We start from the raw sequence: 19,993 nt of genomic DNA, 5'->3' as shown, positions 1-19,993 counted from the left end.
TGTTAGCTCCGTGTTTCCCGATGCTCGCAGTGCCGAGAAATACATGGCTATTCAACGTGACTCGCGTTGAATAAGGGGCCTGAACAGGGAATGCACAGTTGAGGCTGTACATAGTCCCGTTTTGTACACGGGGGAGCTCCGCTCGCTGGAGATCAGGACACCACCTTTAATTGGCGTATCGATCTCCGAGATCCCCAAAACAATCACCCCCCCCCCCCCCCCCCCCATACGGGAAGGTGCCCGGCCTCTCTCCACCCCCGTCCCCCTTCACCCTGCCCCAGGTCCCCAACACCGACATTGGGCAACCCTGGCCCAATCACACGCAGACAGTGCCCATGCCAGCTGGCAATGCCAGCCGGGCACCTTGGCAGTGCCCGGCTGGCACCTAGATGGCACTCAGGGTGCCTGGCTGGCACTGAAATGCCAGTGCACCACCCTTCCTAGAGGGCATGCAACAGGAGGCCTGTGATCCCCTGGGAGACCCCACATGTGCCGTTCTGCCTGGTCCCTGTCTGTGGGGACCAGTGCTGAACGGCGCTCTCCTAAGGTCTCTGAGGCGAAGGGGCTGAATCACAAAGCCTCTGATACCACGAGAATCTGCACTTTAGAGTGAGGCTTACTGCTCGCCCTAATATGCAGATTTGATAAAGGTGATCCCATGCATTGAAATGTCTCGCAAGATTGCGTTGAATCTCGCGCGGCATTGCGATCAGGGTAGATCCCGGGAGCTGGTCTCCTGGCTTTCAATGGCAACGCTGTGGCGAGCTGCTTTTCCGGCGCCTAAAGAGTCTGCTAAGGTAATATAAATAGGTTAAGTGAGTGGATAAAAAAAGTGGCAGACAGAGCATAATGTGGGAAAATGTGAACTTGTCCATTTGGTAGGAAGAATTGAAAAGCAGCATAAAAGAATTGAAAAGCAGCATATTATTTAAATGGAGAGAGATAACAGAACTGTGGCAGATGTGGGTATCAACAAAGAACAATACAGCACAGGAACAGCCCTACGGGCCCTCTCAGCCTGCGCCCTGGTAAGTGAATCACAAAAGGTTAATATGCAGGTACAGGAAGTGATTAGGAAGGTGAATGGAATGTTGTCATTTATTGCAAGGGGAATGGAATACAAAAGTAGCCAAGTTTTGCTCCATTTGTGTAGGGTGTTGGTGAGACCACATCAACCATACCACGCATAGCTTGGTCTCCTATAGGAAGCACAGAGAAGGTTCACTCGATTGAATTCTGGAGTGCAGAAGGAGGCCATTCGGCCCATCGAGTCTACACTGACCCTCTGAAAGACCACCCTCCTTTAGGCCCACTCACCTGCCACTGTAACCCTGCCTAACCTACGCATCTTTGGACACTAAGGGGCAATTTAACCTGGCCAATCCATCTAACCGCATCTATAGACTGCGGGTGGAAACCAGAGCTCCAGGAGGAAACCCATGCAGACACGTCGGGAAAGTGCAAACGCCATTCAGGCAGTCACCCGCGAATTATGCGGCGCGGCTGGGGGCCATTGCCAGAGGCCCATCCAGCGATACTCCAGTCCCGACCGGCCAAATTCCCGACGGCGTGGTTCTAACCACGTCTGGCCGGTTGGGACTCTCGAGTCGGCCTGCGGATTCAGTCTGCGGCCGCCCTGGTGGGGGGCAGAGTAATCAAGCACCGGGGGTGGGGCCTTATGGGCCGCCAGGGCGGCAATCGGGCGGGTCACATGGAGCGGTGCGGGACGGAACGGTGGGACCTTGTTTCTTGGTCCAGGTCCACCGGCTGAGTCCGCCATTGCATTCGGCGCGGCCGCTGGAGGCCGTCACCATGCGCATGCGCGGACTTGGAACCGGAAGTGCGGGGGTCTGTATCTCCAGCCAAAGCTGCGTGAAGCTCCCCTGGTCCCTACCAGCCCCCTGCAGGGAGGTGAATTGCTCTTTATTTTTTTTAGGAAAATCTGCAGTGAAACGCCAGCGTTGGTTTGCACTGAGTGCTGAATTTGGGTGCATTTGAGTGCTATAGTGAGAGTTTGGTGACTGAGGGAGTTAGGTGAGGAGGGAGTCAGGTGCTCCTTTCATTTCATTTCCTACGTTTCCTCAAAAAGCGTGAAGTGAGCCGGGAGTTTACAGAGAGTGCAGCTGACGAGGAGCAGAGTCGGAGGGCGGAGTTCCAGTTGGTCCACAGTGCAGTTGTATTCTGTAAGGTAAGAGGGAATGGAGGCAGAGGGGGTAATAGACAAGAGTTACAGGGAGGTAACCACACCCAAGGTACAGGACAAGAGTAGCTGGGTTACAGTCAGGTGAAAGAAAACAAACGGGCAGACAGTGTAGAGATCCCTCGTGACCATTCCCCTTCAAAACAAGTATACCGTTTTGGATGCTGTTGGGGGGATGACCTACCGGGGGAAGGCCCTAGCGGCCAGGTCTCTGGCACTGAGTCTGGCTCTGGGGCTCAGAAGGGAAGGGGGGAGAATAGAAAAGCAATAGTGATAGGAGACTCAATGGTTAGGGGAATAGATAGGAGATTCTGTGGTCGCGAGCGAGACTCCCGGAAGGTATGTTGCCTCCCGGGTACCAGGGCCAGGGATTAGAATTAGAATTAGAATTAGAACAGTACAGCACAGAACAGGCCCTTCGGCCCTCGATGTTGTGCCGAGCAATGGTCACCCTACTCAAGCCCACGTATCCACCCTATACCAGTAACCAAACAACCCCCATTAACCTTATTTTTTTTTGGGACACTAAGGGCAATTTAGCCTGGCCAATCCACCTAACCCGCACATCTTTGGACTGTGGGAGGAAACCGGAGCACCCGGAGGAAACCCACGCACACACGGGGAGGACGTGCAGACTCCGCACAGACAGTGACCCAGCCGGGAATCGAACCTGGGACCCTGGAGCTGTGAAGCATTGATGCTAACCACCATGCTACCGTGCTGCCCAGTGCCCATGCTACCGTGCTGTCTCGGATCGTGTCTTAAGGATCCTAAAGGAGGAGGGTGAGCAGCCAGAAGTCGTGGTGCACATTGGTACCAACGACATAGGTAGGAAAAGGGGTCTGGATGTAATAAACAAGTTTAGGGAGTTAGGCTGAAAGTTAAAAGCCAGGACAGACAGAGTTGTCATCTCTGGATTGTTGCCGGTGCCAAGTGATAGCGAGGCTAGGAATAGGGAGAGAGTGCAGTTGAACACGTGGCTGCAGGAATGGTGTAGGAGGGAGGGCTTCAGGTATTTGGATAATTGGAGCGCATTCTGGGGAAGGTGGGACCTGTACAAGCAGGACTGGTTGCATCCGAACCAGAGGGGCACCAATATCCTGGGAGGGAGGTTTTCTAGTACTCTTTGGGAGGGTTTAAACTAATTTGGCAGGGGAATGGGAACCGGATTTGTAGTCCAGCAACTAAGGTAGCCGATGTTCAGGACGTCAAAGTGTGTAGTGAGGCACTGGGGAAGGTAACACTGACAAAGGAGAGTATTTGCAGGCACGGAGATGGTTTGAAGTGTGTATACTTCAACGCAAGAAGCATCAGGAATAAGGTGGGTGAACTTAAGGGATGGATTGGTAATTGGGACTACGATGTGGTGGCCATCACGGAAACTTGGATAGAAGAGGGGCAGAAATGGTTGTTGGAGGTTCCTGGTGATAGATGTTTCAATAAGATTAGGGAGGGTGGTAAAAGAGGTGGGGGAGGGTGGCATTGTTAATTAGAGATAGTATAACAGCTGCAGAAAGGCAGTTCGAGGAGGATCTGCCTACTGAGGTAGTATGGGTTGAAGTCAGAAATAGGAAAGGAGCAGTCACCTTGTTGGGAGTTTTCTATAGGCCCCCCAAAAGCAGCAGAGATGTGGAGGACCAGATTGGGAAACAGATTTTGGAAAGGTGCAGAAGTCACAGGGTAGTAGTCATGGGTGACTTCAACTTCCCAAATATTGATTGGGAAATGAAATATCATTTCATTGAGGGGAAACTCTTTAAATCAAATAGTTTGGATGGGGTGGTGTTTGTGCAGTTTGTGCAGTGCAGTGTGTCCAGGAAGCGTTTCTAACGCAGCATGTAGATTGTCCGACCAGTGGGGAGGCCATATTGGATTTGGTACTTGGTAATGAACCAGGGCAAGTGATAGATTTGTTAGTGGGGAGCATTGTGGAGGAGCATTTTGGAGATAGTGACCACAATTCTGTGACTTTCACTTGTCATGGAGAGGGATAGGTGCGTGCAGCAGGGCAAGGTTTACAATTGGGGGAAGGGTAAATACGATGCTGTCAGATGAACTGAAATGCATAAGTTGGGAACATAGGCTGTCAGGGAAGGACACAATTGAAATGTGGAACTTGTTCATGGAACAGGTACTACATGTACTTGATATGGATGTCCCTATCAGGTAGGGAAGAGATGGTCGAGTGAGGGAACCATGGTTGACAAGAGAGGTTGAATGTCTTGTTAAGAGGAAGAAGGAGACTTATGTAAGGTTGAGGAAACAAGGTTCAGACAGGGCGCTGGAGGGATACAAGATAGCCAGGAGGGAACTGAAGAAAGGGATTAGGAGAGCTAAGAGAGGGCATGAAAAATCTTTGGTGGGTAGGATCAAGGAAAACCTTGATACAGCCTTTTACAAATATGTGAGAAATATGAGAATGACTAGAGCGAGGGTAGGTCCGATCAAGGGCAGTAGCGGGAGATTGTGTATTGAGTCTGAAGAGATAGGAGAGGTCTTGAACGACTACTTTTCTTCAGTATTTACGAATGAGAGAGGCCATATTGTTGGAGAGGACAGTGTGAAACAGACTGGTAAGCTCGAGGAGATATTTGTTGGGAAGAAAGATGTGTTGGGCATTTTGAAAAACATTAGGATAGACAAGTCCTCCGGGCCTGACGGGATATATCCAAGATTCTTTGGGAAGCAAGAGATGAAATTACAGAGCCATTGGCAATGATCTTTTCGTCCTCGCTGTCAACAGGGGTGGTACCAGGAGATTGGAGAGTGGCGAATGTCGTGCCCCTGTTCAAAAAAAGGAATAGGGATAACCCTGGGAATTACAGGCCAGTTAGTCTTCAGTAGGCAAAGTAATGGAAAGGGTACTGAGGGATACGATTTCTGAGCATCTGGAATGACACTGCTTGATTGGGGATAGTGAGCACAGATTTGTGAGGGTAGGTCTTGCCTCACAAGTCTTATTGAATTCTTTGAGGAGGTGACCAAGCACGTCGATGAAGGTAAAGCAGCGGATGTAGTATACGTGGATTTAATAAAGCATTTGATAAGGTTCCCCAAGGTGAAGCAGTGGATGTAGTATACATGGATTTAATAAGGCATTTGATAAGGTTCCCCATGGTAGGCTTATGCAGAATGTAAGGAAGCATGGGATAGTGGGAAATTTGGTCAGTTGGATAACGAACTGGCTAACCAATAGAAGTCAGAGAGTGGTGGTGGATGGCAAATATTCAGCCTGGAGCCCAGTTACCAGTGGCATACCCCAGGGATCAGTTCTGGGTCCTCTGCTGTTTGTGATTTTCATTAATGATTTGGATGAGGGAGTTGAAGGGTGGGTCAGTAAATTTGCAGACGATACGAAGATTGGTGGTGTTGTGGATAGTGAGGAGGGCTGTTGTCAGTTGCAAAGAGACATAGATAGGATGCAGAGCTGGGCTGAGAAGTGGCAGATGGCGTTTAACCCTGAAAAGTGTGAGGTTGTCCATTTTGGAAGGACAAATATGAATGCGGAATACAGGGTTAACGGTAGGGTTCTTGGCAATGTGGAGGAGCAGAGAGTTCTTGGGGTCTATGTTCATAGATCTTTGAAAGTTGCTCTGAAGAAGACCTCTGGTGTGCTAGCGTTCATAAGCAGAGGGACTGAATTTAAGAACCGTGAGGGGATGATGCAGCTGTACAAAACCTTGGTAAGGCCACATTTGGAGTACTGTGCAGTTCTGGTCACCTCATTTTAGGAAGGCTATGGAAGCTTTGGAAAAGGTGCAAAGGAGATTTACCAGGATGTTGTCTGGAATGGAGAGTAGGTCTTATGAGGAAAGGTTGAGGGTGCTAGGCCTTTTCTCATTAGAATGGAGAAGGTGAGGGGCGACTTGATAGAGGTTTATAAGGTGATCAGGGGAATAGACAGACAGTCAGATACTTTTTCCCTGGGTGGAACAAACCATTATAAGGGGACCTAGATTTAAGGTGAATGGTGCAAGATATAGGGGGGATGTCAGAGGTAGGTTCTTTACCCAGAGAGTAGGGGGGCATGGAATGCACTGCCTGTGGAAGTAGTTGAGTCGGAAACATTAGGGACCTTCAAGCGGCTGTTAGATAGGTACATGGATTATGGTAGAATGATGGGGTGTAGATTAATTTGTTCATAATCTTGGACAAAAGTTTGGCACAGCATCGTGGGCCGAAGGGCCTGTTCTGTTCTGTATTTTTCTATGTTCTATGTTCTATATTCTACGTTCTATGACGTGTGGACAGAGCCCCATCTTTGGAAAATCCAGCCCAAAGGGTCTCTCATTTAAGATGGAGATGAGGCAGGGTCATTGGATACTTTGAAAGCTGAATTAAATATGTCAAAGGAGTCAAAGGGCATAGTGGGTATGAAGGAAAGTGGAGTTCAGGCCAAACTCCGATCAGCCATGATCCTATTGAATGCAGAGCAGGTTTGAGAGGCCAAATGGTGTACTCTTCCTATGTCCGTAACCTTACTCAGCTCTACAGCCCATCTCCCCCTGCCACTGCAAAATCAAGTTTTCCCCTCTTACTCTAGCCTTTTTCACACTCTCCCTGTGGTCTTCACTCCTTTGCTTCACTACCGCCGGCTGTATATCAAGCCGCAAAGGCTCTATGCTCTGGAATGTAAGCCTTAAACCTCTCTGGTCCCACCAATTTCAAGGCCCTCCTTGAAACTCATCAGTTTGACAAAGCCTTTAGCTGCCTCTCCTAATATCGCCTATAGCTTTCTGTTTCTTGCCTTATTGCTCTGTAAATTTGATGCAATATATTCAAAAGTCTGCGAGTTCCTATAACTTTTGAATGTCCCTGTATTGAATCAGTGCAGTTACTGCCGATTCAGAGATTTCAGATTAGATACTTAAAAATGTGGGGCAGCTGCTACATAATGTACAATTTCTTAATATTTGCTTTCCAATTTTTGCCCATATTCCTTTATACACTCTCTTCACTTTTTAAATTAAGTATTTCTGCCTTTTAGGTTTGATAAATTCCACCAGTTCCTGCCTCCCCCATACTCATGACATGAACATCTTTGAAAATGTGTCCCAGTGAGAAACAGGAAACCATTCTTACAGCTAATAGACAGGTTTATGCATCACTACTTGTGTGGGCTACTTATATGTTGATATTTATAGCAGCCAAACACAAAGAATTTGTAGCCAGAAACTTGTGACTTTTGAGTCTATGTAACTTACCCCTGTAACTAATCATTTTCTCATAAAAATGATAAGGTTGTCTTTATCAGTTTTAGCCACACAACTAACCATATTTTGATTATTTATTAATCTTTACTCCTAAATAGTGCCAACATGTGGTGTTTGTTCCATGGCAATAGTTTGTTACTTCCCACAAGACATCGTTCCAGCCAATGAACAGAATCATAGTGATATTTATAGTCATAAAATGGTAGTCTCAATAATAATCATGAAACTACTGGATTGTTGTAAAAAAAAAAGATTGGGTTCACTCGTGTCCATCCTGCAGGATCTCCATGCACTGACCATCTCCAGTAGTTATGCCAGTTTTGTGGTTGACTTATTTAAGATTAATGGTGATCCGCAGGACGTTGATGTTAGAGAGTGAGGGTGGTTTGGTTTCCTTCTGTTGGAGTGGCTACTATTTTGGCTACCATTGTTCTGGGATGGACGTTGCTTTCCATTAATGTTAACCCGGTGTTGTTACGTGTAGACATTGATTCTAACATTGATCACTAACTACTCGAGGAACTGGAACTGAGCTTTGTGTAATCACCGATGAACAGCCCCACTCCACTTCTGCACTCAATCATGAGGGAGCTGACCATAGCTGAGTCTACAATGTGGTCCTGGGAAATTTAGAATGTCCTGGGGTTGTTTCCCATGTATAACTTTTGCATGCTTGATTTCATTGAAATTATGCGATTTCAATTGTGAGTATACTTTTTGAATCCAATACTTATGACAAGTAAAGCATTATTTTACATTGCTTCATTTGCAAACACTTCCTATGAGTTAGATTGGGGAGGATGTGGGTGTCATAATTTACATCCATGTATATAATGGAGTGCAGACAGACATTGATTGACACACAGGATGACCAGTAAGCGCACAGAACACAGCAGCCAATCACCAGACAGGACACGACCACTATAAAGCCAGAGGGCACCAGTTTTCCCGCTCTCTCGGGATCCAGCCTCTGAGACAGTCAGAGCTCGTGAGCATTAGCCAGTGCAAACACCATGTGGTAGTCAGTTAGTCTGGTCAGGCTAGCCTCAGGTCTCCAGTCAAGTCAGCATAGTGTCAACTCACAGTTGAACATGTAAAATAGTTAGATGTTAAATAAAATCCTGTTGCGTCTCATCAAATGTTGGAAGTCTGTCTCTCGCTACACTGCATCAAACGCAGTCCACATAGACCCAGCCTGCCCAACACATCAGTGGGAAGGGACTTTCCAGTGACCTCCTGAGACCTAGGTTCAGGTTCTAATAGTGGAATATATCACCACTATACATCAAAGAGAGCCAAGAACAATGCTGCAAAAGGTAGAGTGAAAACAAAATGGGCTTAGCTGGGGTGGGTGTGATATATCATTTAATGGTTATATCCACCCCACCTCACATGTATCAGGTTTTATCCTGTACCAAATGAGCTGTGTGTCAAATTGGTTCTAATTCTGTCACTGTAACACCAGTTTGTGGGTATGTGGTTTGTATGGGGGATGATACAGTATGGCTTGTTTCACAGTCATATTTTCCAAACCATAACCTATTGCAGACTGGGAGGGATAAGTATTGGATGTCATTTGTAATCTGATAGTGGGCTAACCTACAACTCATTCGATGAATCATTGCTGGAATCATAGAATCATAGAATTTAAAGTGCAGAAGGAGGCCATTTGGCCCATCGAGACTGCACCGGCCCTTGGAAAGAGCACCCCTCTTAAGCCCACCTCTCCAACCTATCCCCATTACCCAGAAACCCCACCTAACCGTTGGACACTTAAGGACAATTTAGCATGACCAATCCACCTAACCTACACATCCTTGGACTGCGGGAGGAAACCGGAGCACCCGGAGGAAACCCATGTAGACACGGGGAGAAAGTGCAAACTCCACACAGTCAGTCACCCGGGTGGAATTGAAGCTGGGTCCCTGGAGCTGAGAGGCAGCAGTGCTAACCACTGTGCCACCGTGCCGCCCATTGCTGAGTTATGATCAGTGGTCGAACTGCAGTGTAAATCAAATATGGGCATTTTGTAATATATTGTAGATATATGACGGTTAATTAGGTAGGGACTTTGACCCTTCCGGTTTCTTCTCTGCTTTCTTGAAGAGGCTGATTTACATTGGGGATGTGGCTCCGTCGGCAACAACAGTTCTCCCGCTCCCCAATTACCATCATTCATAAGTGCACCCCAATAGGCTCTTTTATCAAATACGTGTTACGGCCACGTACAGTCCTCTCGCTTAACATTTGGAGCCTGTGTTACTTTCGGCAGCAATCCCAGGCCGTGAACAGATGGTGGGACACGTCTTGATTTTTCCCCTTTGTAGCTTAGCATTGGCCCAGCAGAGAGGAGAATAATGTGAAGGTAAAATATGATAATGTTTTGGTTTATACATTAGACTCGCCCTGGCTACTTTTGTTAAGCAAACCCTGTGTCACTTGCGAAAGAGAGTATGCCTTTATCTGCCCAAATCTAGGTAAATGTAGCGTGACTCAGGATCAAACAGAAAAGGCTTGCCACTCTAGTTCAGCTTTCAGGTTGTGTGATATATATTTTTTTGGTGGGTGGAAGAATATTACACTTGCATCATAACAAGTTTCAGGAGATAAATTTAGTTCTAATTGTTTGGTCGTACAGAACTGGAGTACTGCTGAAAAAAGACACTTTGTCGAAGGTTTTCGCCTTTTTTTTTATTCTCTCATGGGATGTGGGTGTCACTGACTTAATTTCCCTTGAACTGTGTGGCTCACTCGGCCCTTTCCGGGGTATTTTAGAGTCAACCACATCTGGAGTCCGCTGAGTACCCGGGTTCAATCCCGACCCTGGGTCGCTGTCCATGTGCACGGTAGGTGAATCGGCCACTCTAAATTGCCCCTTGATTGGAAAAAAAAATATTTGGGTACTCTAATGTTTTTAAAAAAGGATCCCAGGGGTCTTGGGTCTCTGTATTACTAGTCCAGTGACAACACCACTACGCCACAACCTCCCCTTATTGTATTCTTGCATTCATCAGGGCAATCACAAGAATACCAATGTTCGGGTAAACAACAACTTTATACTGAATGGGAAGAGGGTGATGATTGGTTGTGGATGGACTCTGATTGGTAGACTCATTGCCGTGGAAAATGCACCAGTTGATGGTGACTGACAGTTAACTGCCAAGCATTATTTTCAACTTAAACCATGCAGCTTGACTCTGATTAGTCAAGACATTGCCCTGTGGAATGAATTAATGCTGTCATTTATTTTGTTTCCCCAAAACATGTGCAGTGTGTGTATATGCTCCTTCTGTCTGCAAAGAACAGGGCCCTGTGTATCAATGTATGTAGCTTCCAGCCCATTAAATGCTGCACACTAAGAGCCTGAGTGACCATCTTAAATTGGTTGTCAGCGTAATTTTATTTAGAAAACGTTGTCCAATTACAGAATCACATCTGAGATTGGATACTGTTTTATGTTTTGAAAACACCGGCAGGTTGGGTACAGTCTGTACCTTGTCTGTTGCAAAGAGCAGAAGGGACATGCTGTTTGATATGATCCACCAGTCCTTGGGACGTACACCCGACATACCTAGAATCACATTGGCAATGAAATTCATATACAGGCAATCCTTGGCTTCAGGATGTTCGAGTTACGACAGACGTGACAAAATGTAAAAATTGTCACGCCTTTTCAAGTTTAAAAAAAATAAATTTAGAGTACCCAATTAATTTTTTCCAATTAAGGGGCAATTTGGCGTGGCCAATCCACCTAACCTGCACATCTTTGGATCGTGGGGCGAAACCCACGCAAACACGGGGAGAAAGTGCAAACTCCATACAGACAGTGACCCAGAGCCGGGATCGAACCTGGGACCTCGGCGCCATGAGGCAACAGGGCTAACCCCCTGCGCCACCGTGCTGCCACCTTTTCAAATTTATGACATTGATTTTGACTTTGCAATGCCATGTCATCCTTTGTTTTTACAAATACGATTTATCAATGTGATATGTTTTGTATAAGCCCAGCCAAGTTGTGAATTCTCCTGCACCCTTCTCTCACCAGGCCGGATGGTCGATACAGAGAACGGCCGCTGTGGCCGGATAGCAGAGCGCTGTCTGACCAAGCTGGAGCCCAGGCATTTTGTGTGGCCAGCTACGAAGCACTGTCGCTGTGGTCTGCCGGAAGGTGCCTGAATGCATTGGGACAAACATCTAAAACCCACGGAAAATTAGATCACAATCTGGCCGGTAAAAATACTGCGTTGCCCCACTGGCTTAACCAATCCCTTTGGGGAAAGCTTATGACTTATGACATTTTGACTTATGACGCGGTTTCCAGGAACTAATCATGTCATAAATCCAAGGACTGCCTGTACAATGTTATCCATTTGTGTGAATGGCTTGATGGCAGCTTCTTGTTAGTGGTGGAAACCACTCGTATTGCTACGGCAAAATAGCAGGATGAAACAGCTAGCTCCACCCATTGCACAGAATTTCTGAGATACCTTGCCCTTCCAGTGTAATAGGATATAGATTGGGCACTTTTCAGGGCCAAAAGTGACAGCCTTAGGCCTGTTCTTGAGTTTGTGCGATGTACAGCACAAAATGATTTGACCAGGGTAGCCATTAACCCGCAGGATAACAAAGAACAAAGAAAATTACAGCACAGGAACAGGCCCTTCTGCCCTCCCAGCCTGCGCCGATCCAGATCCTTTATCTAAACCTGTTGTCTATTTACCAAGGATCTATTTCCCGCCCGTTCGTATATCTGTCCAGATGCATCTTAAATGATGCTATCGTGCCCGCCTCTACCACCTCCGCTGGCAAAGCGTTCCAGGCACCCACCACCCTCTGCGTAAAAACCTTTCCACGCACATCTCCCTTAAACTTTCCCCCTCTCACCTTGAAATCGTGACCCCTTGTAATTGACACCCCCACTCTTGGAAAAAGCTTGTTGCTATCCACCCTGTCCATACCTCTCACTTTTGTAGACCTCAATCAGGTCCCCCCTCAACCTCCATCTTTCCAACGAAAACAATCCTAATCTACTCAACCTTTCGTCATAGCTAGCACCCTCCATACCAGCAACATCCTGGTGAACCTCCTCTGCACCCTCTTTAAAGCATCCACATCCTTCTGGTAATGTGGCGACCAGAACTGCACGCAGTATTCCAAATGTGGCCTAACCAAAGTCCTATACAACTGTAACATGACCTGCCGACTCTTGTACTCAATACCCCGTCCGATAAAGGCAAGCATGCTGTATGCCTTCTTGACCACTCTATCGACCTGCGTTGCCACCTTCAGGGTACAATGGACCTGAACTCCCAGATCTCTCTGTACATCAATTTTCCCCAGGACTCTTCCATTGACCATATAGTCCGCTCTTGAATTAGATCTTCCAAAATGCATCACTTCGCATTTGCCTGGATTGAACTCCATCTGCCATTTCTCTGCCCAACTCTCCAATCTATCTATATTTTGCTGTATTCTTTGACAGTCCCCCTCGCTATCTGCAACTCCACCAATCTTAGTATCATCTGCAAACTTGCTCATCAGACCACCTATACCTTCGTCCAAATCATTGTATATCACAAACAACAGTGGTCTGAGCACAGATCCCTGTGGAACCCCACTAGTCACCTTTCTCTATTTTGAGACACTCCCTTCCACCACTACTCTCTGTCTCCTGTTGCCCAGCCAGTTCTTTATCCATCTAGCTAGTACACCCTGTCTTTGATGTGCCTCAATTCAGCATCAAGCTTGCATGGTGGGCAAATGGCCCTATTTACGAGGTTGCTGATGAGACATATCTTACAATGCTTGGAACTGTAAGAATCCCAACGCATGTATTAAGCATGTAAGGATGTTCTGCCTATCACACAACTGACTAATGTGATAGACGAATTTCAGTGCCAGTGTGACGCCAGGAATGTAGGCCATACATCCTAAAGACTGGTGGATTGTTTCATACAGCATGTTCCAGCTCCTGTTCACAATGGACAAGGTTCAGACCGTAACCAACCAGATCGTGCTTGAAAAGTGCACTACACAGTGTCGAACATTAGATGTGATTCCGAGATTGGACAACATTTGCTAAATAATCCGCAGTGTGCTAAAAGTTATGCTATAACCAATTCAAGATTGTCAGTTGGGCTCACAGTGTGGAGCATTTGCATGTACTGGAAGCTACATATTTTAATATGCAGGGCCCTGTTCTTTGCAGACAGCAAGGACATGTACACACACTGTGCCTGTTTCAGCTAAACAAAGTAAGTGACAATTATTTGCTGGTTCATTCTACAGCACAATGCCTTGACCAATCAGAGTCAAGTTGTATGGTTTAAATTTCAAATAATGCTTAGCAGTTAACTGTTAGTCACCATTAACTGGCGTATTCTCCGTGACAAGGCTTCTACCACTCACAGTCCACTTACCGACCAATCCGCACTCTCTTCTCATATGGTATGAAGTTGTTGTTTCCCCTGACATTGGTATTCTTGTGATTGTCCAGATGAGTCCAAGACAAAAAGTTTTGACAAAATGTCCTTTTTCAGCAAAACACAAATGTATTAATGAATTAACAGTAATCGGCTTCATCTGTGGCTTTACAGTATTTGCAAACCACGTTTCTCGAAGTGGTTGAAAATCCCATCTATCTCATTATTTTTAAAATACTTCATTTCATATTAAATTAATTAAAAACAGTTATGGGGAGATGATGACATAGTCATAATGCAGGAGCACAAGCTAAAGCCCTGGGGTCATGGGTTCAAATCCCATTCTGGGATTGTGGCATTTAAATTTAATTAATAAATCTTGAACCTAACACTTGTCTCAGGAATGGGGACCATGAAACCATTGCCGATTGTTGTAAAAAGCGCATCAGGTTCAGTAATGTCCTTTAGGGATGGAAATCTGCCATGCTTTCCTGGTCTGGCCTAATGTGACTCCAGAACCACAGCAGCGTGGTTGACTGTGTAGTAGCCACGCAAGCCACTCATTTCAAGGGCGATTAGAAATGGACAACAAACAGCAATGCTCACATCCCACAAAAGAAAAAGTTCAAATGCTCATTCTGCACATTGCCATTACGTTTACCTATCTTGGTTTGCTAAAATATAAGTGGTGTGGGGTGGGGGAGGGGCAGTACATGTCAGCTGGAGTAATTGGCATCTCTCCCCATGAGAGGAAATGTATGTTTCGATGATGGTCGCTATCTGGAGAACAGCTTTCAGCTTTTGAGAATGCGAGAGGCACTGAAGGTAACAAGGGCACTGAATGTTCTCTTGCTGGAGGAATTCAGTGCCCATCACCGGAGTGACTGAGAAGCACCACTACTGACTGAGCTGGCCAGGCCCTGAAGGAGATATCTGTCAGACTGGACTTGTGGCATGTGGCGAGGGAAGCCAACACAATGGCAAACCTATTAGACCATAAGACAGAGGAGCAAAATTAGGCCACTCGGCCCATCGAGTCTGCTCCGCCATTCAATCATGGCTGATGTTTTTCTCATCCCCATTCTCCTGCCTTCTCCCCATAACCCCTGATCCCCTTATTGATCAATTTGACCTCATCCGCGCCAAGCTAAGTGTTGCAGAGCATCTATGCAGAGCAGTATTGATAGAAATGAAGTGCTGTCAGCGATCAGCAACAGGCAGAATTGCATTAAACCCTAATTGTGTATTCAGTACTTCAAGACGCAGCCTTGACTCCAGGTGAAGAGTAGTCTCAGGCAATTATGAGGAGTAGATTTGAGACCTCATAGATGCTCATTGTTTTATGATCAGATCCTAACCATTCTGCAGTCACACTGATCACATGGCGTGAGGAGAGATCCTTCAAGAGGTGACACCATTGCTCACATTGGATCAGCTATGAAAGTAGTAGCTCTTTGCTTAAAGCAGCCATGCGGAAGTGACGTTAGACACTGCATGTTAATTTCAGAAGCCTAAAATGACAATAGCAAAGGAGACATTGCAAGTTGATCAGAAGTAGCTGGAGATAACAGAAACTTTTCTATATTCTAAGCAAATTATTTTCTGGCTGTGCAGCCATCTATCAGTGGTAACCCCTTACCTAATAGGTTGTGGGACACACGATACCCTATACAGAGAAGTTCATGATGCACAGGAACAAATCGTGCTTTAAAAATGTACACAGTTCATTCACTGCCAAATATTATAAAATGAATATTTGGTTCAGTCTCTTATTTTATTGTGCATACAATACAGCATTAGGCATACAAAAGGTAATCCAGCAAAATGGTCCCAAAGTTTTGAGATGCCCTCTGAGAATTTCCAGGGGCGGGCTAACAGAAGTTGAAGATATCGGTGGTCTACAGTGCCTCTGAATGTTCTGAACATAGTCTGTTACTGGTTATGGTATTGAATTGGAAACCTAGAGGTTACCAGTTTAAACCTTATCTGTGGAATTAGTTCACTAGTTGTGAATTCAAATATCCGGTAATTTTGAGCTGTCACTGGGAAGTTAACCATGAAACATTTGAGACTGGTACTGTTTGGTCTTTATCTGTATTGCCTGAACCAATTTTTAGAACATTTACAATACTTTTGTAATTGTAATTTTAAGTGTTAATCAGCTACTCCGGGGGAGTTGAAGCTGGTCCGTTCATTGTCGTGCTGGCATCGGTACTACATGCTTATGAGTTTCTTCGGCTTTGAAAGAGTGAGAAACTCTCAGGTTTTAACTGTTAACCAGGGATAATCACAGAAACTGTTTTCATTCATTGTTGATAGACTATCTTTTCATCTGTCTTTGTTCCAAAGTTTGGCCACAACGTGAACAACCTATCTTCACTGATTTCTATTCTCCACTGCTCTAAATGTCTGCCCTATAGAGTGGTCAGTCCACATTCAAATATTATCCTTCCACAGGGATATCCCGCCATAGTGTAATGACTGGGGATTTTCACAGTAACTTCATTGCAGTGGAATCTAAGCCTACTTATGGTTTAGCACGCTGGGCTAAATCGCTGGCTTTTAAAGCAGACCAAGGCAGGCCAGCAGCACGGTTCAATTCCCGCACCAGCCTCCCGAACAGGTGCCGGAATGTGGCAACTAGGGTTTTTTTTTACAGTAACTTCATTGAAGCCTACTCGTGACAATAAGCGATTTTCATTCTTTTTTCATTTCATGCCACCTTAGGTTTTCCTTATGCATGTTTTCCAAATGCCTCACCTTGCACTTACTTTTTTCCAAACGCTCAAACTCCTATTCGCATGACATGTCCAAATATATGAGCTTCCTTGACAACACGGCCTCAAGCAGGTTCCTCTTAACAACACGGCCTCAAGCAGGTTCCTCTTCACACCAGCTTCCTCGAGCACTTACTCCTTTGTCGCTTGGCTGCCCATAATGCACATAGTAACCATCTGGGTCCTTTAATTTTGAACCTTCTTATTTGAAGCCTCGTCAGTCTTCTGCTGGTCCAATTTTCACAACCTTACGTTGTCACTGGTCACACAAGGGCTTTCAGAAGACAAACATTTGTTGTCGGTGAGATGCTATGGCAACTCCATACTCTGTTTAAGAGAGTCTGCAACACCATGACCCTCGTTAAGTCTAACGTGAATTTCTTTGGTAAACTCTGCATTGAACCATGTGAATTCAAATTTGAGAGGTGTGCTATTTGCCCATAGTTGTAAGCGTGGTGTCCGGACTGGAACCCTCAGCTTGATGGGCTCACCTGCTCGGTCCAATCCCAGAGACCCCAGCTCTCTCTGTTGCCTCTTTAACACAGCGGTTAGCACTGTTGCTTCGTAGCGCCAGGGTTCCAGGTTTGATTCTCTCTTGGGTCACTGTCAGTGCGGAGTCTGCACGTTCTCCCCGTGTCTGCGTGGGTTTCCTCCTGGTGCTCTGGTTTCCTCCCACAAGTCCCGAAAGACGTGCTTGTTGGGTAAATTGGACATTCTGAATTCTCCCTCCGTGTACCCGAACAGGCGCCATAGTCTAGCGACTGGGGATTTTCACAGTAACTTCATTGCAGTGGAATGTAAGCCTACTTGTGACACTCATAAATAATAATTATTATTTTTACATGCTCTCCCGTTGAGACAGTGAGTGGAAATCCCTCAGCATGCTGTAACATGAAAACCAGACCACCAGTTTTGCAATAGCTTGACTTGAAATCTGACCTACAACAAGAGAGTCAACGTTAATATGGTTGCAACTTTCTTATGTTTTGGGACCGAACTCCGGAGAGTTTAGTGTAAAATCCAAACATTGCTATCGACACTTTGGAGGGACGTTTAAAAGTTTTTCAATTCAAGTACATTAATGAAGAAGTAATTAAGAATGATTGATGGATTGCTGTGACTTCTATAAAAGATTTTTATTTGATTTAATGTGCTGCGCTAACCTGTATTTCCTAAACTGTAGATCCAAATACTGTCCTCAACTATGAAGGGATTTCTCTGCTAATCGTGATGGCCACCTGCAGCTACATTGGAATATTGACCGCTTTTGGAGCCTTCATTCTTAGCTTTTTGGGATCAAGACATCCACTTTTGTTTAACTTACCAACGACGTTGCATTTTATAACAGGTAAACCTTTTCCGTGATGGCAGCAAGGCATGATTGGATTGGCTATGTTTTTTACCTGACAAGAATGACTGTGCTGCAAAAGTACCTACTTTCTTATAAAATACTGGAACTGTCTGGGGCAACGTTTTTCTTTGAAAGCTGATGGCTCATATTGCAAAGACAGGGAGATGATAGAATTTTGGCAATATCACTGGGCAAGTAATTCAGAAGCCTAAATAAAAGCAAATTATTGCGGATGCAGGAATCTGAAACAAAGACAGCAATAGCTTTGACAAAGAGTCATCCAGACTCGAAACGTTAGCTCACTTCTCTCTCCACAGATGCTGTCAAACCTGCTGAAATTGTCCAGTCTTTTCTGTTTTAATTCAGAGGCCTGGGCTAATGCTCTGTTCACATCTCACCATGATAGCAGGATGAATTTAAATTCAATTAATTCATGAATCTAGCAAAACTAATGGAACTAAAAACCGACAGATCCCCTGGACCTGATGACCTTCATTCTAAAAATAAATGTCTGTAGAAACAGTGGAGCCATTGGTTGTAATCTTCTAAAATTCCCTTATTCTGGAAAGGACCCAACGGACTGCAAAACTTCCAGAAAGGAAGGGGCAGACTATAGGCCAGTTACCCTCACCTCTGATATTGGGAAAATGCTAGAAGCAAGGGGAATAGATATAAACGTAGGGAAGCCTCTCTACATCTGTACAGGGCATTGGTGAGACCAGATCTAAAATACTGTGCACAGTTTTGGTCTCCTAATGTAAGGAGGGGTATACTTGCATTGGAAGCAGTTCAGAGAAGATTCACTAGGTTGATTTCTGGGATGAAGGAGTTGCCTTATCAGTAAAGGTTAAGAAGGTTGGGCCTATCCTTATTGGAGTTCAGAAGAACAAAACGTGATCTTGGAGTCATCGGGTCACAGAATTTTACAGCACAAAAAAGAGGCCCTTCAGCCCATCAAGTCTGCTCTGGTCATTAAGCACCATCTATTCCAGTCCCATTTCCAGCACTTGGTCCATCGCCTTGTATGCTAAGGTGTTTCAAGTGCTCATCTAAATGCATCTTAAATGTTGGGAGGGTTCCTGCCTCTACCACCCTTTCAGGCAATGAGTTCCAGATTCCCATCACCCGCTGGATGAAAAAGTCTTTCCTCAAATCCCTTCTAAATATTCTGCGCCCAAAAATAAGGGGTCTCACATTAACATAAGAACTTAGGAGCATGAGTAGGCCACCTGGCCCCTCGATTCAATAAGATCACAGCTGATCTTTTTGTGGACTCAATTCCACTTGCCCGCCCGCTCACCATATCTCTTAATTGCTTCATTGTTCAAATATCTATCTGTCTTTGCTTTAAAAACATTTAACGAGGTAGCCTCAACTGGTTCATTGGGCAGGGAATTCCACAGGCTCACAACCCTTTGGGTGAAGAAGTTCCTCCTCAACTCGAGTCTTAAATTAAAGACAAGTGATGAAGATAAATTTCTTCTCTGAGTGCCATTTTCTTTGGAATTCTCATCCTCAGAGAGCAGTTGGCATTGGGTCATTATATATCTTCAAGAATTAGTTAAGACAGATCTTTGACCAACAAAATGTCCATGAGTTGCAGAGCACAAACAGGAAAGTGGAGTTAAAGCTGCATTCAGGTCAGACAATCTTATCAAATGGTGGAGCGGGCTGAATGGCCTACTCCTGCTTCTCTATAAAGCCTAATATCCTTATCTGGTCTGGCCTATAAATCAATTCCGACACACAGCAAATTGGTCGACTCTTCTGAACATCTGAACAAGCCACTGTTGATAGACAATAAGTATGGGTTTTGCTAGTGACGCCTATATCCCAAAAATGGATAAAAAATAAGTTCCATGCAGGTAATTCCATGCAGTTGATTAATAAGAGGATCAGGGGTTATGGGAAGAAGGCAGGAAATGAAAAAATGAAATGAAAATCGCTTATTGTCACGAGTAGGCTTCAATTAAGTTACTGTGAAAAGCCCCTAGTCGCCACATTCCGGCGCCTGTCCGGGGAGGCTGGTA

At 45.4% G+C, this 19,993-nt stretch overlaps 1 protein-coding gene across 1 annotated transcript in view; it reads left to right on the top strand.

The window, feature by feature from the left end:
• Nucleotides 1-19,993, top strand: part of LOC119963896 (transmembrane protein 127) — a 50,221-nt gene that overhangs the window by 19,399 nt on the left and 10,829 nt on the right. Inside the window, exon 2 of the mRNA XM_038793278.1 lies at nucleotides 17,796-17,960. Coding sequence (XP_038649206.1) covers nucleotides 17,796-17,960 — 165 coding nt within the window. The remainder of the gene's footprint in view (nucleotides 1-17,795; nucleotides 17,961-19,993) is intronic.

Source organism: Scyliorhinus canicula, chromosome 3 (genome assembly GCF_902713615.1).
Source record: "Scyliorhinus canicula chromosome 3, sScyCan1.1, whole genome shotgun sequence".
In the NCBI taxonomy this organism is placed as follows: domain Eukaryota; kingdom Metazoa; phylum Chordata; class Chondrichthyes; order Carcharhiniformes; family Scyliorhinidae; genus Scyliorhinus; species Scyliorhinus canicula.
Note: the sequence above shows the minus strand (reverse complement) of the source record. Positions and strands in the feature narration are given on the sequence as shown.